At 44.8% G+C, this 25,644-nt stretch overlaps 1 protein-coding gene across 4 annotated transcripts in view; it reads right to left on the minus strand.

Moving 5' to 3' along the window:
• The window catches only part of LOC110502069 (interleukin-1 receptor accessory protein-like 1), a 397,329-nt gene that overhangs the window by 176,682 nt on the left and 195,003 nt on the right, over positions 1 to 25,644 (minus strand). For all 4 annotated transcript variants that reach the window (XM_036958961.1, XM_036958960.1, XM_036958963.1 and 1 more), the window contains exons 3-5: positions 13,560 to 13,845; positions 9,056 to 9,242; positions 784 to 937 (exon numbers count right to left, since the gene is read on the minus strand). In XM_036958961.1, coding sequence (XP_036814856.1) covers positions 784 to 937; positions 9,056 to 9,242; positions 13,560 to 13,845 — 627 coding nt within the window. The remainder of the gene's footprint in view (positions 1 to 783; positions 938 to 9,055; positions 9,243 to 13,559; positions 13,846 to 25,644) is intronic.

The following is a 25,644-nucleotide window of genomic DNA, read 5'->3' on the forward strand; positions in this document are numbered from 1 at the left end:
GAGCCACTGCCTGTTCACCCCGCTATCATCCAGAAGGCGAGGTCAGTACAGGTGCATCAAAGCTGGGACCGAGAGACTGAAAAACAGCTTCTATCTCAAGGCCATCAGACTGTTAAACAGCCACCACTAACACTGAGTGGCTGCTGCCAACACACTGACACTGACTCAACTCCAGCCACTTTAATAATGGGAATTGATGGGAAATTATGTAAATATATCACTAGCCACTTTAAACAATGCTACCTTATATAAATGTTACTTACCCTACATTATTCATCTCATATGCATACGTATATACTGTACTCTATATCATCGACGGTATCCTTATGTAATACATGTATCACTAGCCACTTTATACTATACTATGCCACTTTGTTTACATACTCATCTCATTTGTACATACTGTACCCGATACCATCTACTGTATCTTGCCTATGCTGCTCGGTACCATCACTCATTCATATATCCTTATGTACATATTCTTTATCCCCTTACACTGTGTACAAGACAGTAGTTTTGGAATTGTTAGTTAGATTACTTGTTATTACTGCATTGTCGGAACTAGAAGCACAAGCATTTCGCTACACTCGCATTAACATCTGCTAACCATGTGTATGTGACAAATAAATTTTGATTTGATTTGATTTGATTTGATTTGATTTGATTTTACAACACAAACGCAAAGCAGTAGAATGGAGAAAAGTCAAAAAGCTGAAAAACACTGCAGGAAGAGGAAGTGATATCCTAAAGAAGTACACCGCTTCATCCCACCCTCCATCTTACCTGTGACGGTGAGCTCAGTGGTCCTGTGTACCACGAAGGCCCCGAAGGTGACCTCACAGGTGTAGTTGCCGATGTCGTCCTCTTTGACCTCTCTGATGGACAGAGAGTCTCTTCTCTGGAGGATGGAGGCCCGCCACTGCTTAGGACGACACTCCTGGGAGTCACACACACACACGAACACACACAATACAACATGGGGCTATAGTGCTATTGACACTGAGACACATGAAATCATCATAACATAGAGAACAGGTTGGATTGTTTTCTCATGAACACCAACAACAGCAATGGAAGTTCTGTTGAGGTGGCCTATGCATGATGTCTTTGATTTCTGCATTGGTCACATACTGAATTTGTCAACGCTAAGTTGCTTTGAATAGTGGCATCTATTACAGTTAAGGACATTGGGGAAGAGGAGACCAAACAGAGTCATTATATTATCTAGACAGTAGAGAGGACTGTAAAGAGAGCAGTGGAATGCATAGTGTATCACTGCCAACTAGAGAGAACCCATATGGGAAGAGTTATCCTACTTATTTGATAGAAGTGTATTGCACTGAACTGGATACTCCAGATTCAATATTCTCCGACTGGTAAGGACACGGAATGTCATTTGAAAAGTCTCCACTGGCAAAATAATGTGTTTGTGTGTGTGTGTGTGGCGTGTATGTGTGTGTGCGTATGTATGTGTGGTTTGTGTGCGTGTGTGTGTACATAGGCAGAGTGTACATAGGCTCCTCACTCCGGGTACTCTCCTCCCTCTCTGGCAGGGACAACTCTGGCTCAGAGGATTCTATTCCACCATAGCTCGCGGCAACCCTCGGAATTCAATCAGCTCGGCTGCAGAGCAATCCAAATAACTCCAGGTTCCAGCGCTCCCAGTCATTATCCAAGCCTTAATTGAATTCTGGGAAAACCTGGAGGTCGAGTCCGACTGGCTAATCTACCACTGATCTGCCTTTGATTAGTTTGGCCTGGGCCGCTCCCTGGGATGCGTGCTGTGATCCGCAGGCCATGCCTGACCTCAACAGGGGAGAACTCAGGTGAGAAAGGTAACTCGAGAGTTAGATAATAGATATCTTAGGCTAAGAGTATTTAGAGGACACACACACACACTTTTTCTCTCTCTGTATGCTGGGAGTGTTTGGTGCATGCTGGGAATTGTATGAGCGAGTGCGAGTGTTGTCTGAAGTTACATCTGTTTTTTCCTTCTTGTCTTGCTTTACTTTCCTTGGTGGTTTTCCTACACATGATTAAGGTGATTATTTATCTTATTTATTTGTTGTGGTAGAATTAAGTTGATTGTTTTTCTTGTCGAAATTGCCCTGGCTTTGGTGGGGAAGGCGACCCACAAAGGGACACCGTCCCTGTCACTTCGGCACGGCTTTAAGTGTGTTACTGAAGCTACTGTCACGGTGGAGGAGTTTCTGGTCGCCGTAGGAGAGAAGGTAGGCTATGAGAATGTTTCTTATGCGTTGTGGATGAATGAAGCGGTGGTGTACTTCTTAAAGAAGACCATCTTGTTGATCGTATGGTTGAGCATGGTGTACTTCTTAAAGAAGAGTGTCTTGTAGATCGGATGGTTGAGCATGGCGTACTTCTTAAAGAAGAGTGTCTTGTTGATCGCATGGTTGAGCATGGCGTACTTCTTAAAGAAGAGAGTCTTGTTGATTGTATGGTTGAGCATGGTGTACTTCTTAAAGAAGAGAGTCTTGTTGATCAGATGGTTGAGCATGGTGTACTTCTTAAAGAAGAGTGTCTTGTTGATCGGATGGTTGAGCATGGTGTACTTCTTAAAGAAGAGGGTCTTGTTGATCGGATGGTTGAGCATGGTGTACTTCTTAAAGAAGAGTGTCTTGTTGATTGTATGGTTGAGCATGGTGTACTTCTTAGAGAAGAGTGTCTTGTTGATCGGATGGTTGAGCATGGCGTACTTCTTAAAGAAGAGTGTCTTGTATGGTTGAGCATAGTGTACTTCTTAAAGAAGAGAGTCTTGTTGATCGTATGGTTGAGCATGGTGTACTTCTTAAAGAAGAGAGTCTTGTTGATCGTATGGTTGAGCATGGTGTACTTCTTAAAGAAGAGAGTCTTGTTGATCGTATGGTTGAGCATGGCGTACTTCTTAAAGAAGAGCGTCTTGTTGATCGTTTGGTTGAGCATGGTGTACTTCTTAAAGAAGAGCGTCTTGTTGATCGTATGGTTGAGCATGGCATACTTCTTAAAGAAGACTGTCTTGTTGATCGTATGGTTGAGCATGGTGTACTTCTTAAAGAAGAGCGTCTTGTTGATCGTATGGTTGAGCAGGGCGTACTTCTTAAAGAAGAGCGTCTTGTTGATCGTATGGTTGAGCATGGCGTACTTCTTAAAGAAGAGTGTCTTGTTGATCGTATGGTTGAGCATGGCGTACTTCTTAAAGAAGACCATCTTGTTGATCGGATGGTTGAGCATGGCGTACTTCTTAAAGAAGAGAGTCTTGTTGATCGTATGGTTGAGCATGGCATACTTCTTAAAGAAGAGTGTCTTGTTGATCGTATGGTTGAGCATGGCGTACTTCTTAAAGAAGAGTGTCTTGTTGATCGTATGGTTGAGCATGGTGTACTTCTTAAAGAAGAGTGTCTTGTTGATCGTATGGTTGAGCATGGCGTACTTCTTAAAGAAGAGTGTCTTGTTGATCGTATGGTTGAGCATGGTGTACTTCTTAAAGAAGAGTGTCTTGTTGATCGGATGGTTGAGCATGGTGTACTTCTTAAAGAAGAGAGTCTTGTTGATCGGATGGTTGAGCATGGTGTACTTCTTAAAGAAGAGTGTCTTGTAGATCGGATGGTTGAGCATGGCGTACTTCTTATAGGAATGTTTATCCAAGTTACGCCGCTTTTTTCTCTGTCAACAAGGGTAACGATTTCGAATGTACCACCGTTTATTCCCAATGAGCTATTGAAGCGCGAGTTATTGCGCTTTGGGAAGTTTGCAAGTTCAATTAGGATTGGGTTGCAAACACCTTGGGTTGCAAACACCCGGCTCTGAAACAGGTTATGTCGTTTCAAACACCCGGCTCTGAAACAGGTTATGTCGTTTCAAACACCCGGCTCTGAAACAGGTTATGTCGTTTCAGCGACAGGTGTTTATGTTTTTGGACTCAACGGAGCAGACTTTGGAGTTATCGTTTAAAGTCAAGTATGACAACAGACTGTATTTGGCTTATGCTAGTACGGGCAGTCAACAGCGTTTTGAGTGTGGTGATGTTGGCCATAAGCGACATGCTTGCCCGAAAAGGGAGAAGGCGGAGGGAGGGGCGCAGGTGGTCCTCATAATGCCTGGGCCCAATGATGTAGGGAGAGGTGGGCCGACAGTGGTTGAGCAGCCACAAGCACCTGTTGCTGAGGTACAAGTTGTCCGTGTTGAGGGTCCTGAGTTTCAACTTGTACCAGAGGGGAACATAGCGTCTGTTATGCAGCAGAAAAATATTGTTGTAGGAGGTAAGGACGAATCTGAGGAGCAATTTCCCCAGACTGGTGAGGAGATGCCCAGTATAAGTGATGGGGTACAGAAGGGGGTTCAGGTGGAGCTAGTCTCCCAGGTAGTGGAGGAGATGCCCAGTACAAGTGATGGGGTACAGGAGGGGGTTCATGTGGAGCTAGTCTCCCAGGTAGTGGAGGAGATGCCCAGTACAAGTGATGGGGTACAGGAGGGGGTTCATGTGGAGCTAGTCTCCCAGGTAGTGGAGGAGATGCCCAGTACAAGTGATGGGGTACAGGAGGGGGTTCATGTGGAGCTAGTCTCCCAGGTAGTGGAGGAGATGCCTAGTACAAGTGATGGGGTACAGGAGGGGGTTCATGTGGAGCTAGTCTCCCAGGTAGTGGAGGAGATGCCCAGTACAAGTGATGGGGTACAGGAGGGGGTTCATGTGGAGCTAGTCTCCCAGGTAGTGGAGGAGATGCCCAGTACAAGTGATGGGGTACAGGAGGGGGTTCATGTGGAGCTAGTCTCCCAGGTAGTGGAGGAGATGCCTAGTACAAGTGATGGGGTACAGGAGGGGGTTCATGTGGAGCTAGTCTCCCAGGTAGTGGAGGAGATGCCCAGTACAAGTGATGGGGTACAGGAAGGGGTTCAGGTGGAGCTAGTCTCCCAGGTAGTGGAGGAGATGCCCAGTACAAGTGATGGGATACAGGAGGGGGTTCATGTGGAGCTAGTCTACCAGTTAGTGGAGGAGATGCCCAGTACAGGTGATGGGGTACAGGAGGGGGTTCATGTGGAGCTAGTCTCCCAGGTAGTGGAGGAGATGCCCAGTACAAGTGATGGGGTACAGGAGGGGGTTCATGTGGAGCTAGTCTCCCAGGTAGTGGAGGAGATGCCCAGTACAAGTGATGGGGTACAGGAGGGGGTTCATGTGGAGCTAGTCTCCCAGGTAGTGGAGGAGATGCCCAGTACAAGTGATGGGGTACAGGAGGGGGTTCATGTGGAGCTAGTCTCCCAGGTAGTGGAGGAGATGCCTAGTACAAGTGATGGGGTACAGGAGGGGGTTCATGTGGAGCTAGTCTCCCAGGTAGTGGAGGAGATGCCTGGTATGAGTGATGGGGTGCAAGTGGGGAGTGTTGAGAGGGATGTGCCTGAGGGGAGTCAGGGGTCTGTGGCCTCAGTTGAGTAGGATCTGGAGAAGGAAACGGATATCTCTCTTGATATGACAGTAGCTGGTGACAATTTACAATCTGGAGGAGGTAAATGGGTTCCTGGATCAGACTTTTGGGAAATCTGTCAAATTGGCAGATTTTTTATATGTTGCTAAGTTTGTGAGGTCAGCTGTGATGTTACAGAAGATGGTGGGGTTAGACCAGTTGAGTGAGAAGAAGCGTTTTCGCTTGAGGAATGTGTTACTGCTGTTACGGCAGCAAAAGGTAGTGGGAAACGTGGTCAGGTTCAGAGAAATTTTAAACAATGATGATGATCATGACTCATAGGGTGTTTTTTTTCTCTTTGTCTGGTTTCTCTGTGGTTTCTTCTGCTTTTCTTTTCTCTTTTCTAGATGGAGGTACTAAGGGTGGGTTCTCTCAATATTAATGGGGGAAGGGACAGGAATAAGAGGGCTTGGGTATTAGAAGTAATAAAACAGAAAAGGCTTAATGTAGTTTTCCTACAGGAGACACATGTTGATGAGGCTATTGAGGTGGACTGGCGTATGTGGTGGGAGGGGCAGCATATACTCAGTCATGGTACTAATTTCAGTGCTGGGGTGGCCATCTTGTTTTCCTCAGGCTTAGGGGGTGACTGTGGTATCTGCAACAGAGATTGTCAAGGGTCAGGTTTTATTGGTCAAGGTGGATGTTATGGAGTTTTTGTTGATTTTTTTGAATGTTTATGCTCCTAATGAGGGTACAGAGCATATTGCAGTATTTGATCAAATAAAGGAAACCTTAAGACAGTGTGACCAAGAGGGGTGTATGGTTTTAGGGGGGGACTTGAACTGCACAGTGGATTTTACTGTTGATCGCACCGCTGAAGAACCTCACCTGCAGTCAGCTACTTGTCTGTCGGGTCTATTAACTGAGTTTGAGCTTTCTGATTAAGGAATGCAACATTTAGGCTGTACACATGGTTAAAAGTTAATGAAGGTCATGTCAGTGCAGCAAGGTTAGACAGGTTGTATGTATCTGATCGCTACTGTAGTAGGGTTGGGAGGTTAGACAGGTTGTATGTATCTGATCGCTACTGTAGTAGGGTTGGAAGGTTAGACAGGTTGTATGTATCTGATCACTACTGTCGTAGGGTTGAAGGTTAGACAGGTTGTATGTATCTGATCACTACTGTAGTAGGGTTGGAAGGTTAGACAGGTTGTATGTATCTGATCACTACTGTAGTAGGGTTGGAAGGTTAGACAGGTTGTATGTATCTGATCACTACTGTAGTAGGGTTGGAAGGTTAGACAGGTTGTATGTATCTGATCACTACTGTAGTAGGGTTGGAAGGTTAGACAGGTTGTATGTATCTGATCACTACTGTAGTAGGGTTGAAGGTGTGATATTACTCCTGTGGGTTTTTCTGATCATAATCATAATCATAATGTGTCTGTTGATATCCACGAACGTCATCACCTTATTGGTATCTTAATGTTAAATTGTTACATTATGTCATGTTTTGGGAAAGGTGTTTGTTTTGGGAAAAATTCAGGTTTATAAAAGGGAATTTTGAGTCCTTGAGACAATGGTGGGAGGTTGGGAAGGCCCAAATACAATTATTTTGTCAACAGTATACTGCTCTGTCTCGTATTGAAGTTAACGAGACTATCAGGGCCCTTGAACAGGACATCAAATTTATTGAATTGAAGTTGCTCACTCAGAATGACCCCGGACTAGTCATGAACTTACAGGACAAGAAACATGAACGGAGGTCGTTTTTACATGAAAGAGTGAAGGGTGCCTTGATTAGGTCTCGTTTTGCTACCCTGAAAGATATGGATGCTCCTGGTACTTAAAAGAAAACCTAGGACAGTCGACATTGCAACGCAAACAGATGGTCTGCCTTCGTCTCCCTGATGGGAAGGTGACCACGGATGATAGTGAAATGCGCCAACATGCCGTGGAATTCTACTCTGCCCTCTATAAGGCGGAGGATTGTGATTCTCTTTGTACTGAACAGCTGTTACATGGACTTCCTCAATTGGGCCCTGAGCAGAGAGTTGCTTTGGACTCTGACATTACTCTGCAGGAGCTGTCCACAGCAGTTATGCAGCTCTCATCAGGCCGAGCCCCTGGCATCGATGGTTTACCATCTGAGTTCTATAAGGACTTTTTGGGATCTGTTGGGGGGGATTTTTCTGAAGTGGTGTGTGAATCTTTTCTCTTCCTGTTTGTATCTATTGTATCTAATTGTATCTAAATGTCTCTCAGACAGGTTGAAACAGTATCTGGGGTTGTTGGACCAGACTGACTGGACATGACCTCTCTATTGTTGATAACTTGTTTCTGATACGAGATGTTTTAGACATTTGTAAACTTTGACCGTGTAGACCACCAGTAGTCATTCAAAACAATGAAAGCTTTTGGGTTTGGGGATGTTTTTTTTTGTCTTGGATGAGTTTACTGAATACTGGGGCCTGGGTGGGGGGTGGTTTGAGCTGCCCCAACCCCGTCCAAAGGGGTATCTGGTAGGGATGCCCAATTTCAGGGCAGTTATATTATCTGGCAATTGAACCAATACTTTGTTTTTTAAGAGCGAGGCTTACTGGTTTCTCTGTGCCTGGGGTAATGAAGGGTCTCACGATAGCACTGTCTGTGTATGCAGATGACGTGATAGTTTTTATTACAGGGGGTGAGGATGTTAAGTTTCTCTCAAACGCTTTAAAGGTGTATGAGGGGGCCTCCTCAGCTAGAGTCAATTGGGAAAAGAGCGAATCGCTGTGGGCAGGTCAGCTTCAGACGGGGTCCGCACCATAGTTACCACAGGGGGGCTTCAGACAGGGTCCGCTCCACGGTTACCAGGGGGGCTTCAGACGGGGTCCGCACCACGTTACCAGGGGGGATTCAGTGGGGCAGAGATTGGATGAAGACTTTGGGGGCTCCGATGTCTTTCAGAAAAAGTACTGGGAGGGTGTAGTGGATAAAGTGTGTGCCAGACTGTCAAGGTGGAAATGGGTGCTACCCCAGCTGTCTTATAGGGGAAGGGTGCTGGTAGCCAATAATCTAGCTGCCTCTACCCTGTGGCGCAGACTAATGATTGTACAGCCACTGGGGGGTCTGATACAAGAGCTTCAGAGGACCCTTGTCAATTTCTTCTGGTCTGGACAACATTAGATTAAAGCTGTGGCCCTGTACCTGCCACTGCATGAGGGTGGGAAAGGCCTGGTGGACATTTCTTCCAGGATCATGGCTCTCTCGCTCTCTCTCTCTCTCTCTCTCTCTCTCTCTCTCTCCTCCCCCTCTCTCTCTCTTCTCCCCCTCTGTTCTCCTACTTTTCCGTAGGGCAAAGTGAGCTATAATATGAAAAGGTTCTCCCCTCATCAGTGTGTGAATAATGAATCCCGTCTCTGTCTCTGTATTCATGTACTGTGTGTTTCTCCTAAGATGACCTCTACACTGATACTGGTGCACTGCAGACAGGTGTCGTGTAATTCTCCTATTATTAACAAATCCCACATGCATAATCTGACCCAGTCTCAGGCTCCCACGGACATAGCTTTCACATTCCATAGAAACAACTAGGAAGTGATCTGAAAACAAAGCCATGAGGCACCATCTTCACCAAGTTAAATCAGACACACACACACACACACGTCTCTCACCTTAAACCAGATGATATGAGGATCTTTCCCAGGTTCTATGTAGTCCTCTATGTCTGGACAGGTGATGTCTTTGCTCTTGCTGAGTTCGGCCTTCTCCATATGTCTCATTTCAGAGTTGTAGCAGAGGTCTGTGTCGTTCTCAGCCACGTGGAGAGACATGGACACTTTCATACAGTAGGTTGAATTCCTGGAACATACCAACACAACCAACAGGTCACTGACAAGATTATTAGAGAAAATGCATAGTCAAAACAACTCTTCCTATTCCTTATTCCTCTTCCTATATTTACATGAGCTTTCTTTTTTCTCTCTCTGACTATACGTTTTACTCCCTCTTCCCATGTCCTCATTCCTCACACACATTGTCGGAGATAGTGCTAACGACGTGTTCATCTGCTTACTGAACCAATGACTCAGGCTCACAACCATTAATGGAGGGCCATGCAAGCCTGCCCTGGGAATACTAATGACAAAACAGACACCACACACACACACACACACACACACACACACACACACACACACACACACGGGATGGAAGGAGTGGAAGAACCTGCTTAGTCATCACAGTGATGTAATAGCCCTCTGACAGCACAGGAGCAAGCCTGTGGCATTGAAATGCTGAAGGCTGGGCCTAAATACAGTCAAATGCTGAAGGCTGGGTCTAAATACAGTCAAATGCTGAAGGCTGGGTCTAAATACAGTCAAATGCTGAAGGCTGGGCCTAAATACAGTCAAATGCTGAAGGCTGGGTCTAAATACAGTCAAATGCTGAAGGCTGGGCCTAAATACAGTCAAATGCTGAAGGCTGGGTCTAAATACAGTCAAATGCTGAAGGCTGGGTCTAAATACAGTCAAATGCTGAAGGCTGGGCCTAAATACAGTCAAATGCTGAAGGCTGGGCCTAAATACAGTCAAATGCTGAAGGCTGGGTCTAAATACAGTCAAATGCTGAAGGCTGGGTCTAAATACAGTCAAATGCTGAAGGCTGGGTCGAAATACAGTCAAATGCTGAAGGCTGGGCCTAAATACAGTCAAATGCTGAAGGCTGGGCCTAAATACAGTCAAATGCTGAAGGCTGGGCCTAAATACAGTCAAATGCTGAAGGCTGGGTCTAAATACAGTCAAATGCTGAAGGCTGGGCCTAAATACAGTCAAATGCTGAAGGCTGGGCCTAAATACAGTCAAATGCTGAAGGCTGGGCCTAAATACAGTCAAATGCTGAAGGCTGGTTCTAAATACAGTCAAATGCTGAAGGCTGGGCCTAAATACAGTCAAATGCTGAAGGCTGGGTCTAAATACAGTCAAATGCTGAAGGCTGGGTCTAAATACAGTCAAATGGCTTCATTTTCTCGTCTACTTTCCTTCAATATGAGTCATTTGAGGAAGCCAGTGGCATGACTGAAACATGGGCTCATTGTCTGTAGCGGATGGCTAAGTGATGTCATCACTTCAGATATACAGTACCAGTCAAAAGTTTGGACACACCTACTCATTCCAGGGTTTTTCTTTATTTGTACTACATTTCTACATTGTAGAAGAATAATGAAGACATCAAAACTATGAAATAACACATATGGAATCATGTAGTAATCAAAAAAATGTATATTTATAAATATATTTTATTTTTGAAATTCTTCAAAGTAGCCAACCTTTGACTTGATGACACCTTTGTACACTCTTGGCCTTCAGCATTTCAACCAACTTCACCTGGAATACTTTTCCAACAGTCTTGAAGGAGTTCCCACAAATGCTGAACACTTGTTGCCATTCCCACCACCATCACCCCCATCTCTCTGCCTTGTGTGACCTGTGTAGCATATGGGGCTTCATTTCGTGACATTAACTTTACTGCTGGCCAGATGCTTCCTTTCAGGCTACATGACAGGCTTTCATATTATAGAGTCAAGTTATGGAAGTAATAAGAGAATCCCCTCTCCCATAGAAACACCTGACCTCCAGACCATAAAACACACACAGCTGAGGCTGTCAGACACTGCACCAGGCTACTAGATGTGTAGCCAACAGGCTGGCTGGAAGGCTCTCTTACTGTGGAACGGAGCAAACTGAGAATAGGTAAAGTAGGATTGGACTGGAAACCGTAACCAGATGTTAGATAATGCATTGACAGTGTTATTTAAAATGTTGTGTTTTTACTTCGCCTTTCAAACTTTCAAAAACTGTTTCACTCCAACACAGCAAGCTTTAGTCTCCAACTCGCGTTAGCTTCCATTCCCCACACATTAGTATCCCTCACATACGTTCGTTCTCAGAGTAATCACAACAGGAAAACACACGCAGACCACTGAGAGATACAGGCTCATTTGAGAGGTGGTGAATTCATTCAGTGGGAGACACGTGCATGGACTACAGAGGTGGAGGGAGATTGTTTAGAGGAGAGAAAACACTGGAGATGACAGCTTTACATTTACATTAAGTGGGGATGGAGAGAGGGAGAAAGAGAGAGAGGGGGAGAGAGAGAAACAGAAACAAGGAGAGAGAAAGAGAGGGAGAGAGAGAGGAAGAGCGATAGAGAGAGGGAGTAGAGAGAAACAAAAACAAGGAGAGAGAAAGAGAGATAGAGAGAGGGGGTAGAGAGAGAAACAGAAACAAGGAGAGAGAAAGAGGAAGAGCTATAGAGAGAGGGTGTAGAGAGAAACAGAAACAAGGAGAGAGAAAGAGAGAGGGGGAGAGAGAGGAAGCGAGATAGAAACAGAAACAAGGAGAGATTGTTATGTAGATTAAGTCACCTTCACACATACACTGATGGGAAAAATTTGATTCCAGACAGCAAAGGAGAAAAGCGACCAACACACACACACACACAGACACACACACACACACACACACACACACACACACACACACACACACACACACACACACACACACACACACACACACACACACACACACACACACACACACACACACACACACACACACACACACACACACACACACCCCATATCTCCTTCAGGGGAAAACATCTGGAGGGTTTCAATGCTAAGCTGTACTTTCTCCAGTGAAGTATTGATCTATATTTAGATATAGCCAACTCAATGTAGCAGCATCCTCCAATGCACCACAATACCGTAAGACTATCTACACCCTCCAAACACATAATAACCAGTCAAACTTCAAGTGAATGGTTGAAAATATGACTAGATTTTAACAATACAATCAGCAATCACTGAGAAAAACCAGGAGACAAAAACAAATGCTGTAATGTGGGGATATTGACTGTACAAGCAGCAGTGGACTCCTCTCTGTCTCTCTTTTTCTGCCTCTCTCTGTCTCTCTCTCTCTCTGCCTCTCTCTCTCTCTCTCTCTCTTTGTCTCTCTCTCTCTGTCTCTCTCTCTCTCTCTGTCTCTCTCTGCCTCTCTCTGTCTCTCTCTGTCTCTCTCTGCCTCTCTCTGTCTCTCTCTGCCTCTCTCTCTCTGTCTCTCTCTGTCTATCTCTGCCTCTCTCTCTCTGTCTCTCTCTGTCTCTCTCTCTGTGTCTCTCTCTCTCTATCTCTCTCTCTGTGTCTCTCTCTCTGTGTCTCTCTCTCTCTGCCTCTCTCTCTCTGCCTCTCTCTCTCTCTATCTCTCTCTGCCTCTCTCTCTCTGCCTCTCTCTGCCTCTCTCTGCCTCTCTCTCTCTGCCTCTCTCTCTCTGCCTCTCTCTCTCTCTCTCTCTCTCTCTCTCTCTCTCTCTCTCTCTCTCCCTCTCTCCCTCTCTCCCTCTCTCTCTCTCCCCATTTTCCCAGCAGAGATGCTTGGTGGAAGTGTTTGGGTCATGTGTGCTAAAATTTGCAACTCAGAAGCTTACCCTCCAACAAAAAGAGAATTGATTTCAGCTCAGTGGCAAATCTCCAAAGTGCTTCTCTGATTAGGTTACTGGAGAACTCTTGAATACCCACCATGAATAACATCTGAATACATGAAGCCTTTTAACACTTTAAAACACTGGAGAACATTTCCTAATGCATGTGATCTGCTTGTCTAGTGTCATACACATACACACACATAGAGGACGTTCTCAGTGTGCTGGCCATAGAAATGATTTTTAAAGTAATGGTCAAGTCTTAGAGAGGGAGAGAGTGAAGGAGAGAGAAGGAGGGAAAGAGTGAAGGAGAGAGAAGGTAGAGAGTGAAGGAGAGAGAAGGAGGGAGAGAAGGAGGGAGAGAGTATTATGTTGCCTCCAGGCCTATGAGAAACATCCACTTCAGACCCTCTCGACAGAACGACAGAAACACAACCCCTTTGATTCTGACTCAGCCGGAGAAAGAAGGGGGGAAGAGATTGTGAGAGAGAGCGAGTGTGGTAGGAGAAAGAGTTGGAAAGACTCAGCAATCAATATCACAGAGGAGTACGCACGGTTAAAAGTAAACAATTCCTAGTTTCCCTAGTTTGTCCCTCGCGTCTTACCGTAGCTCTAGTATCCTTACTTCCTCCTCTCTTACCGTAGCACGCAGGAGTAGACTCGAGCAGTAGAGCACAGTTTGTCCCTCATGTCTTACCGTAGAACGCAGGAGTAGAGGCCCACGTCCTGCAGGTCGGCCGGTCTGAACCAGATGGCGTCCTCCTCCTTGCTCATGCGCACGCCGTTGAAGGAGATGGGCTCCTCGAAGTCTCCGTGACCCAGGCCAGTGCTGCGGTACCACATGAGGCTGAGGCCCACGCTCTGAGCCTGGCTGTAGTTGGCCCGGATGTAGCCGTAGAACAGGGCACACTTCAGCCTCACCGGCTCTCCCTGCAGCACACGGTACTTCAGGTAATCCACTGACCAGTCTGTACAGAGGTCAACTATGGAGAGAGAGATAAAGAGAGAGAGAGAGAAAAAGAAAAAGAGAGAGAAACAGGATGTTATATTCTATTGAGTTAGCTATCCTCAAGACAGAGGAGAGAGAGTTCAATTCTTCTTTGTAGACAAGTCTGTACAGCTGTCAGCTATGGGGAGGGGGGGGGGGGTTACACATGTTTCTATCCTACCATCATTAGTCCCCTCCTCCTCACTCAGTAAACATGGAAACAAAACAACAATGTTGTGCACTGAGCGAGAGAATATTACATCTGGGAAAACAGATTTCAGCTGTATTTCATCAGTGTGGCCTTGGTGGATGCTAAATTGGTGTGTGTGTGTATTTCCGTCTGTGCCACTTTCTGTTCCTATTCTCTCATCTTCTCTCATCCATTTCCATCCTTCTCACAAACGTTTACACCTGGAAAGGTGTATGGAAATATTTCCATCAGTGACGTCCGGACCCCGTAGTGCTGTAGACAGACTACCACTACTGTTTAAAACACCGCCAAGACATCATACACTAAGTGATAGAGGGGAACACAGTTCTTTATTTGGATCCATATTAGCTCAATGTCTCCTCTCTGGACATGGTGGCAGAGAGGTTAACCCACGGCCAGCAATCCGTCTGTGATCACTTGTTTACAAATTTCACTTTGTGTGTGTGTGTATATATGTATGTGTGTGTGTGTGTGTTTGTATGTGTGTGTGTCTGTATGTGTGTGTGTGAGTGTGCGTGCGTGTGTGTGTGTGCGTGTGCGTGTGAAGTGCTACAGTAAAGGACCCCTGCTGTGTGGAAGTCTGAGTGATACAGAACCCTCACAGGGACAACTACACTTAATAATTAATGCCCTTAATTACCATAGCATGTGTGTGTGTTATATGACTGTGTGGGTGTCTGCCCAATTATTCCCCTTAATTAGCAGTAGGCCTCACAAATCTGAGTGTATTTTTATGTGTGTGTGTGTGTGTGTGTGTGTGTGTGTGTGTGTGTGTGTGTGTGTGTGTGTGTGTGTGTGTGTGTGTGTGTGTGTGTGTGTGTGTACGGGATAGAGAGAGTAATACATTAACTGTGGGATTCTGTCTAATTAACACCCTTAATTATCAGAACAGGCTCCCTTCTGTTGACACGATTGTGAGGTTGTGATAAGCACACACACACACACACACACACACACACACACACACAACCCTTTGGAATGTGATTACGTAACCACGGAGTGTGTTTCTGATAAACATTATTGACATTAAGAGATCATTGGGGTTGCTTTAGAAACAGACAGGCAATGTCCTTCTCATTATCCAAATATCATCTCCACACAAATCCTATACAAAGGTTTTATTCCATTGCAGGCATCGCATTGGCCACCTTTGATAATCCAGTAGAGCATTAGATGTATTGGATTGGTTTGAAGGCTATTATTTATGATAATGAAAGTTGCCTTGATTAAGAGACAGAGTCAATGCATGAAGCAGAAATAATCCGTTTTTTTCTGTTTTGACATTAGACTAATTCTTCATTGCTAAATTACGACTCTGCCTCTCACTGTAATATCTCTCTAACTCTCTCTTTCCCTTTCCCTCTACCTTTCTACCCCCCCCCCCCCAACATCCTCTCATTCCACATCCTTTCACAGTAATTTCACATTAAAATCTCAAAATATCCTATATTGCGCAAGCACACAAACAAACACACACACACACACACACACACACACACACACACACACACACACACACACACACACACACACACACACACACACACACACACACACACACACACACACACAGAGTGTTAAATCAACAAACACTGAAAAAGTGGAACCATATACACACTGGAACCAGTGTTAAATGAACACACTGTTAAAGTAAAACCTTATTTCAATATTTCCCAGAGTGACTGTATTTGTTAGGTGACAAAAACATGGTTGTTGCATTCATCCATTTTCAATTTTCTTGGACATCACCAAGTGAAATCCTCAGTGAAGATGTTATCATAAAAATGACAAAATACCATATGTATTTCATAAGGGCTTAGAGTGCATTCAGAAAGTATTCAGACCCGTTCACTTTTTCCCCCAAAGAATTACATTACAGCCTCATTCTAAAACTGATGAAATGGTTTTTCCCCTCATCAATCTACACACAATACCCCATAATGACAAATCCCAAAACTTTTTTTAGCACATTTTTTCCACAAAAAAAAGAATCACTTTTACATAAGTATTCAGACCCTTTAGTCAGTACTTGGTTGAAGCATCTTTGGCAGCGATTACAGCCAAAAGTTTACTTCTTCTTCTTTCTACAAGCTTGGCTGTATATGGGGAGTTTCTCCCATTCTTCTCTCCAGATCCTATCAAGTTCTGTCAGGTTGGATGGGGAGCGTCACTACACAGCTATTTTCAAGTCTCTCCAGAGATGTTCCATTGGGTTCAAGTCCAGACTCTGGCTGGGTCACTCAAGGACATTCAGAAACATGTCCCGAAGCCAATCTTGTGTTGTCTGGGCTGTATGCTTAGTGTTGTTGTCCTGTTGGAAGGTGAACCTTCGCCCCCAGTCTGAGGTCCTGAGCACTCTGGAATAGGTTTTCATCAAGGATCTCTCTGTACTTTGTCCGTTTATCTTTCCTTCGATCCCGACTAGTCTCCCAGTCCCTGCCACTGAAAAACATCCCCACAGCATGATGCTGCCTCCACCATGCTTCAGGGATGGTATTGGCCAGGTGATGAGCGGTGCCTGGTTTCCTCCACACGTGACGCTTGGAATTCAGGCCAAATAGTTTCATCTTGGTTTTATCATGTTCTGAGAGTCCTTTAGGTGCCTTTTGGCAAACTCCAAGCGGGCTGTCATGTGCCTTTTACTGAGGAGTGGCTTCCATCTAGACACTCTACCATAAATGCTTGATTGGTGGAGTCCTCTCCACAGAGGAACTCTGGAGCTCTATCAGAGTGAACATTGGGTTCTTGGTCACCTCCCTGACCAAGGCCCTACTATCCTGACTGCTCAGTTTTGCTAAACGGCCAGCTCCATGAGGAGTCTTAATGATTCCAAACTTGGAGGTCACTGTTTTTTGGGGGACCTTCAATGCTACAGAATTGTTTTGGTACCCTTCCCCAGATCTGTGTCTCAACACAATCCAGTCTTGGCGCTCTACGGACAATTATTTCTACCTCTTGGCTTGGCTTTTGACCTGACATGCACTGTCAACTGTGGGACCTTATATAGACAGGTGTGAGCCTTTCCAAATCATGTCCAATCAATTGAATTTTCCACAGGTGGACTCCAATCAAGTTGTGATCAATGAAAACAGGATGCACCTGAGCTAAATTTTGAGTCTCATAGCAAAAGGTCTGAATTAATTTTTTATACATCTGCAAACATTTCTAAAAACCTGTTTTGATTGATGAGATTAGAATAAGGCTGTAATGTAACCAATTGTAGAAAAAGGAGTCGGAATACTTTTCAAATGCACTGTATTTTCAGGGCCTAGTTTTGCCCTACAAGGGCTTGAAACTCATACACATCATTGTGGACCAAAACAGTGACTTGCAGGCCTGACATAGCTTGTAAACTGTGAATTTCAGGCCACTGTATTACACTCTGACAATTTGTTATTGCCTGGTTCCTAAAGGAGTACAAACATTTGCTTTGTCCCTTTAGTTACCGGTACATAATACATACTGTAGGGTACCTTGACAGTGACAAAGCCATTTGTTGCTACCATGTAACAGTTTAAGTGGTCTAGCACTTCAACTCACAGGTGGCCCAAAATAATACTGAAAACCACTCCCCCACTAAGCCATGCTTCCAATATAATTTCCCAGTGTGCCTTGCCTTTTTGGGTGAATTTTAGAGTTACCACCCATGACTGTATTTGTTAGTGACAGAGACATGGTTGTTGAATTCATTCATTTTTCAATATTGTAGCCTTCACCAAGTGGGTTCCTATTTGAATGTTGTCATTAAACTTGTGACAATAAATTAGATGTCTCTAATGGCTTATTTTGAGGTCTAATATAACCCTAACACCATGGCCTGACACTAATGGTTTGCAGGCCTCGTGAGGCCCTAAGCAAGGAAGTTAACCCACTGTTCCCCGGGCGCCGAAGATGTGGTTCTTGATAAAGGCAGCCCCCAGCACCTCTCTGATTCAGAGGGGTTGGGTTAAATGTGGAAGACACATTTCAGTTGAAGACATTCAGGGTCACACAGTGTTTCTTGGTAGTCCTAAACAAATGTATTTTGAAACATACAGTAAGTATATACCTTACACAAGGAAGACACTGTAACATGTTAGAGTTGAAATGTATTACATTTTGAGTTTGTGTCCCAATATTACACTTTATATACATCACAGAAGACTGAAATATAACAAAACAATTTGACATAGAAACATTGAATTTTCGGCTTAATTTCCCACCCAATGTTCATTAATTAAGAAATTATTGCAAATATGAATAACATTCCACTCATGAAGCCACTAGAGTGCGCTTTGGTCATTCAACTGCAGGAAAGGGTTACTCGTCAATTTAAATTCAGGTTGTAACACACCAACATGTGGAAATAGTCAAAGGGTGTGAGTACCTTCTGAAGGCACTGTATGCGTGAAACTCAACCAGTTGGATCAACTTAATGACAGGCTGACATTTCCTACCACATTCCCACAATGCCATTCAGAGAAATCAATGTGTCTGCAGAAGAAGGAATACTACAGCCCAGACCTCTCACTGTCTCTCTCCCTCTACACCATTCACACCAGACACTTCTGTATAGAGAACTACAATACTTGTATTTATCACCCCCTTCCGCTAATTTACCTATAGTATTCCACCATATCACAAAACATCATGATCTACTGTGGTCCACACCTCCATCTCTCTATCAGTCCCAGGAACGAAAGAACGCACGCACGCACGCACGCACGCACGCACGCACGCACGCACGCACGCACGCACGCACGCACGCACGCACGCACGCACGCACGCACACACACACACACACACACACACACACACACACACACACACACACACACACACACACACACACACTTTGCTTCAGTGTTCTGAGCCTTAGTACTGTCATAGAGTACCATCTGCCACTTCACTGTAGTACAAAATTCAGAGTGCCATGACCTAACACGTCTACCTGGAATATACGGGAAGGCCGCCGGACCAGACGAAATACCGGGGTGTGTTCTCAAAGCATGTGCAGACCAGCTGGCAAGTGTGTTCGTGGACATTTTCTATCTTTCCTTGTCCCAGTCTGTAATCCCAACATGTTTCAAGCTGACCACCATTGTCCCTGTTCCCAAGAACTCCAAGGTAACCTGTCGAAATGACAATCGCCCTCTAGCACTCACATCTGTAATTATAAAGTGCTTTGAAAGGCTGGTCATGACACATGTCAACCACATCATCCCAGACACCCTGGACCCACTCCAATTTGCATACTTACCCAACAGATCTACAGTGCAATCTCAATTGCACTTCACAATGCCCTCTCGCACCTGGACAAGTTGGGAAATAACTTTGTGAGAATGCTGTTTATAGACTACAGCTCAGTGTTCAACACCATAGTCCCCTCAGAGCTCATCATCAAACTTGGGACCCTGGGACGGAACACCGGGACGGAACACCTCCCACTGCAACTGGATCCTGGACTTCCTGAAGGGCCAGTCCCATGTGGTGAGGATAGGCAACAACACCTCCGCCATGCTGACCATAAACATCGAGGCCCTTTTCGGGTGTGTGCTTAGTCAGTTCCTGTACTCCCTGTTCACTCACTGCTGTGTGGCCAGGCACGACTCCAACACGATCATCGAGTTTGCTGACAGGACAACAGCTCCCTCACCGTCAGTACAACCACTGAGGTGATCGTGGACAACAGGAGATAGACGGGAGCGCACGCCCCCATTCCCATCGACGAGGCTGTAGTGTGGGTCGAGAGCTTCAATCTCCTTGACATCCATATCACTATGGATGGTCCACAAACAACCGCACAGCAGGGTTTCCGTCAGGAAAATGTGGCGCCTGTCATTTGAACTTGTTTTCAACTATCTTGCCTGGTTAAATAAAGGTGAAATAAAAATAACTAAAAATATTTTAGATGAGTAAGGAATAGCAAAATCACTAGCCTATATCAATCTAATTTCCCCCATAGTAGAACATTTTACCTATTCTATTTTTCAGCTTGTTGTTCTGTGCAATAAAGAAATAGCCTGTTCCAAACTGACTCTGGGATAGTTGTGACTACATGACACATTTGTTTTTTTTAAAGCATTCAGGCTGATGCAACAGATCAGAACAGGCGTCCAGTGTATTTTCCGTTTTTGTTTGTAGCTAGCTACAGCTTGTTTGGCCCGTTGTGTCAAGTGACTGCGGGTTATACTGTCCGTGTGCAGAAAGTCCATCACAACTTTTTCCCAGTCATCTTTGTCAGTAGCGCCTGCAAAATTCAGTGCAGAAATGTTGCTGAGAGCAGTAGCAACACTGTTGCAGTTCTCCGTGGCTAACGTTTTTTCTTTCTTAAAAGCACCGGTAGCAAGGATTATCTACACATGAGCAGCTCATGTTATAGACAGACGCGTGCCACATGGCCGACCAATCTGAACTAATCTCTCGGCATGTCCATCCATTATCTCAGTCAATCATGGCTAGCGGGAAGGTTCCTGTCTTTTTCCGTGGCTAAACCAACTACTCGTAATTTAAAATTGTATTAATATTTACAGATGGCATACACGTTTGTTATTAAGGCACATTAAAGCTGACATGATGGTAAAGGCCCATGGGCCACAACCTCTCATGCGATGCTACACCAGTTGGTCACATGGCGGTGCTTTAACAAGCGATTGAAAACGCTAACTTTGAAAGCTCACGCCCCTCACCCTGACATTCGGTAGGTCCCTCTCCCCACAAGCAACACATTTTACTCAAGGACCAATCAAGTCTGCAATGAAGAATATTCCACCTTTTTGCATTTTGAGAAAAACACTTAAAACGCTACTCTGGCAACGAACGACCGATCTGCACGAAACTTGATATCGGCTATCTATGGACCAAGGTCTCTCAACACACTATTTCCCAGGCTAGTATGTCAAACAACATGGCTGCTACTGACCAATAAATATTCATATTCACATGGGCGTGTCTCACACATAAATGCCTATAAATCAGTCATGGATATTCGTCATGGATAGTCATGGATATTCAAACTGTCCAGTTTGAGTGTTTTTTGCAGCTCATTCCAGTAGCTAGCTGCAGCAAACTGAAAAGAGGAGCGACCCAGGGATTTGTGTGCTTTGGGGACCTATAACAGAATGTGACTGGCAGAACGGGTGTTGCATGTGGACGATGAGGGCTGCAGTAGATATCTCAGATAGGGGGGAGTGAGGCCTAAGAGGGTTTTATAAATAAGCATCAACCAGTGGGTCTTGCGACGGGTATAGAGAGATGACCAGTTTACAGAGTATAGAGTGCATTGATGTGTCCTATATGGAGCATTGGTGGCAAATCTGATGGCCAAATGGTAAAGAACATCTAGCAGCTCGAGAGCACCCTAACCTGCCGATCTATAAATTACGTCTCCTTAATCTAGCATGGGTAGGATGGTCATCTGAATCAGGGTTAGTTTGGCAGCTGGGTTGAAAGAGGAGCGATTACTATAGAGGAAACCAAATCTAGATTTAATCTTAGCCTGCAGCTTGGATATGTGCTGGGAGAAGGACAGTGTACCGTCTAGCCATTTTCCCAAGTACTTGTATGAGGTGACTACATCAGAGGTAGTAATCACACCGGTGGGGAGAGGGAAATTCTTCTTACCAAACCACATGACCTTTGTTTTGGAGGTGTTCAGAACAAGGTTAAGGGCATAGAAAGCTTCTAACAAAACTTGGTACACGTTTCAAACACTGTCAAGACTCAACATATGCAAACACCTTCATATCACCCTTACGGTGGCGCTATAACGGGCACATTTTTGTATTGCTTGATCAAAAAATTTGGCACGCATCCAGGTGATGAGTCTAGCTAACCTGTAATGTAAGGTTGAGTTTGGACACATTGTGGCGCTGTTGGACAGGAAACAACATGAATGCAAGCTCAGTGGTGTATAGACTGTTTCAGCTAGAGCCTTGGGAAATGGTTTGAAGATGTGCAGCCATAGATGTTATATACCAAATCTGGTGCCGATCGGGCCAGCGGTTCTGGAGAAAAAGGCGTTTAAAGCAGTCAACATCATTGAAAATGGTCCTAAATACATCAAAGCATATTATATTGCATGATCAGTTTGATTTTGAGTTCTGATTTGGCAAGCTTGGTAAACAGTACAGAAGTAGTTAATACCAGCTTTAATGTTTGTTATTATTATTTTTCAGCTCTGCATCGTTGGGATGGGCTCATAAGCAAGAATTTCACAGTAAAGTGTACACCCGTTGTATTCGGCGCATGTGACAAATCAAATTTGATTTGGGTGCCAGCTGGCATTGTTAGTCAGTGGGCATGAGTGTATGTGTGTGTTTATGAATAACTCTTGTTGAATGTATTCTAGCTCAGGGCTCTGTATTTATTGTCTAGCTGTGGTGTCAAACAAAGACAGACAGGACCCTGATCTGCCTGGGGGTCACACATAGCAATAAGGTCTCTCTGTGGGTGACACAGTATATACACACACACGCGCCCAACCACGCACACGCATGCACGTAACCACCCAACCATTCACACTGACAGACGCACGCAGGCACACACATGTTGAGTACACACCTATTCCCTCTCTTTCCATTTCTCATCTCCCTGTCCTTTACCCTGTCTCTCTTCCCTCACTCTCCTTCCTCCCTCCCACTCTCCACCTCGCTCTCCCTCCCCCAACCTCTCTCTTTACCCCTGTCTTCTCTCCTGTGTTCTCGAACTGCTCCTGTAATGAAGCGTAATTATCAGATGTTGGGTGGGTGGTGTGATCCTACCATGGCCAGAAGAAACAGTCAACAATCGCAATGGATCGCTAACTATCTGAATATCTAACTGAATATATTTTGTCTGTACAGTCTCAGTCTTTAAGAGTCTTAAGTGTTGCTTAGCTGTTACTCTACATGGGTTTACTACACCTAATGCTATATAACTTAAGTTATATAACAGAGTTTCACTGCTATAAAAAAGCACTTGATTCTAATGTAGTAGGGGTAGAATTACACAGACAAATGTATACTCTAACTGTAATTCTTACCCAAGTAAGCTCTGCGCCCTGCACAGTGCCCCAGGGTAGTCAGAGGTAGGGGTAGGGTTTAAGGGTGTATGTGAACCAGGGGTAATTGGGTAGAACGTATAGTCTACGGTTCAGGGACTTAGTACCCCTGGGGTGGAGATTAAACACACTGGGAGTGTATTCCGACCCAGCTGCATACACAAACACACACACACTGTACTTAACACACACACTTTGTGTGTGTATACAGATGTTGTTGATACACAGTGTGATACATATGTATGTTTGAAGACACACACACTGCAGTGCGTGCGCGCGTGTGTGTGGTTATATGTGAGCTCTTCAACGGTTCTCTTGAAGTTCACAAAAGGAGAGGAAGTGGCTCATTGTATTATTTTTTAGGCGTGGTTTGTGCACAGCTCTTTTTGTGTACCCGTGAGTGAGTATGTCATTACAGTTTATCTAATGTGGCGTGTTATGCCTTTACATTTTATATACCACAATGGCCCAGGATGGTGTCTTGTGGAAGACTCACGGATGGCCTTGGGTCAATAAATCAGTCAGTGGTTCTCAATTCTCTCCTCAGGGCCCCCCAGCTGATCCAGAGGTAGCTCACTTCATTCAACTTGTCACTTAACACAGTAATAACACCTTTGGAATATAATATGGCTGACCAGAATAAAAACACTGTGCGGTTCTTCAAAAGGATCTACAAAAAACCTTTCAGATTGAGAAAGGTTCTATAAAAAAATGTTTTTTTTTTAATAATGGTTCTATATAGATCCAATTAGAACCTTATGAGCATGATTATTTATAGAACCTTCAAAAAAGGGTTCCGTTATGGTTACAAGCGAAATAACCCCTATTTGGTACTATTTAGAACCATTATATGTGTGTGTGTGTGTGTGTGTGTGTGTGTTTGGGGTCAAAAACATAGCTGCTCACCATACTCTTTATTCTCCAATCGCCATCTGTCTTCTCTCCCAGTCCCTTTCACTGTATATCTATCCCTCCCTCTCTTATTCTCCCTCCCTCCCTCTCTAGCTCTCCCTCCCTCCCTCTCTAGCTCTCCCGCCCTCCCTCTCTAGCTCTCCCTCCCTCCCTCTCTCGCTCTCCCTCCCTCTCTAGCGCTCCCTCCCTCTCTAGCTCTCCCTCCCTCTCTCGCTCTCCCTCCCTCTCTCGCTCTCCCTCCCTCCCTCTAGCTCTCCCTCCCTCTCTAGCTCTCCCTCCCTCCCTCTCTAGCTCTCCCTCCCTCCCTCTCTAGCTCTCCCTCCCTCCCTCTCTATCTCTCCCTCCCTCCCTCTCTAGCTCTCCCTCCCTTTCTATCTATCTACAGTTGTAGTCAGAAGATTACATACACCTTAGACAAATACATTTAAACTCAGTTTTTCACAATTCCTGACATTTAATCCTAGTAAAAATTCCCTGTCTTTGGTCAGTAAGGATCACCGCTTTATTTTAAGAATGTGAAATGTCAGAATAATAGTAGAGAGAATGATTTATTTCAGCTTTTATTTCTTTCATCACATTTCCAGTGGGTCAGAAGTTTACATACACTCAATTAGTATTTGGTAGCATTGCCTTTAAATTGTTTAACTTAACTTGGGTCAAACGTTTTGGGTAGCCTTCCACAAGCTTCCCACAATAAGTTGGGTGAATTTTGGCCCATTCCTCCTGACAGAGCTGGTGTAACCTAGTCAGGTTTGTAGGCCTCCTTGCGAGCACACGCCTTTACAGTTCTGCCCACAAACTTTCTATAGGATTGAGGTCAGGGCTTTGTGATGGCCACTCCAACACTTTGACTTTGCTGTCCTTTAAGCCATTTTGCCACAACTTTGGGAGTATGCTTGGGGTCTGCATTGTCCATTTGGAAGACCCATTTGCAACCAAGCTTTAACTTCCTGACGGATGTCTTGAGATGTTGCTTCAATATATCCACATAATTGTCCCTCCTCATGATGCCATCTATTTTGTGAAGTGCACCAGTCCCTCCTGCAGCAAAGCACCCCCACAACATGATGCTGCCACCCCCGTGCTTCACGGTTGGGATGGTGTCCTTCGGCTTGCAAGCCACCCCCTTTTTCCTCCAAACATAACCATGTTCATTATGGTCAAACAGTTCAATTTTTGTTTCATCAGACCAGAGGACATTTCTCCAAAAAGTACGATCTTTGTCCCCATGTGCAGTTGCAAACCGTAGACTGACTTTTTTTATGGCGGATTTGGAGCAGTGGCTTCTTCCTTGTTTAAAGGCACAGTCAATTTAGTGTATGTAAACTTCTGACCCACTGGAATTGTGATACAGTGAATTATAAGTGAAATAATCTGTCTGTAAACAATTGTTGGAAAAATTACTTGTGTCATGCACAAAGTAGATGTCCTAAACAACTTGCCAAAACTATAGTTTGTTAACACAGTGCGCATCCAACCCGGAAGCCAGCCGCACCAATGTGTCGGAGGAAACACTGTCCACCTGGCGACATGGTTAGCGTGCATTGCGCCCGGCCCGCCACAGGAGTCGCTAGTGCGCGATGAGATAAGGATATCCTTCCTGGCCAAACCCTCCCTAACCCAGACGACGCTATGAAAATTATGCGTCGCAC

Source organism: Oncorhynchus mykiss, chromosome 22 (assembly GCF_013265735.2).
Source record: "Oncorhynchus mykiss isolate Arlee chromosome 22, USDA_OmykA_1.1, whole genome shotgun sequence".
In the NCBI taxonomy this organism is placed as follows: Eukaryota; Metazoa; Chordata; class Actinopteri; order Salmoniformes; family Salmonidae; genus Oncorhynchus; species Oncorhynchus mykiss.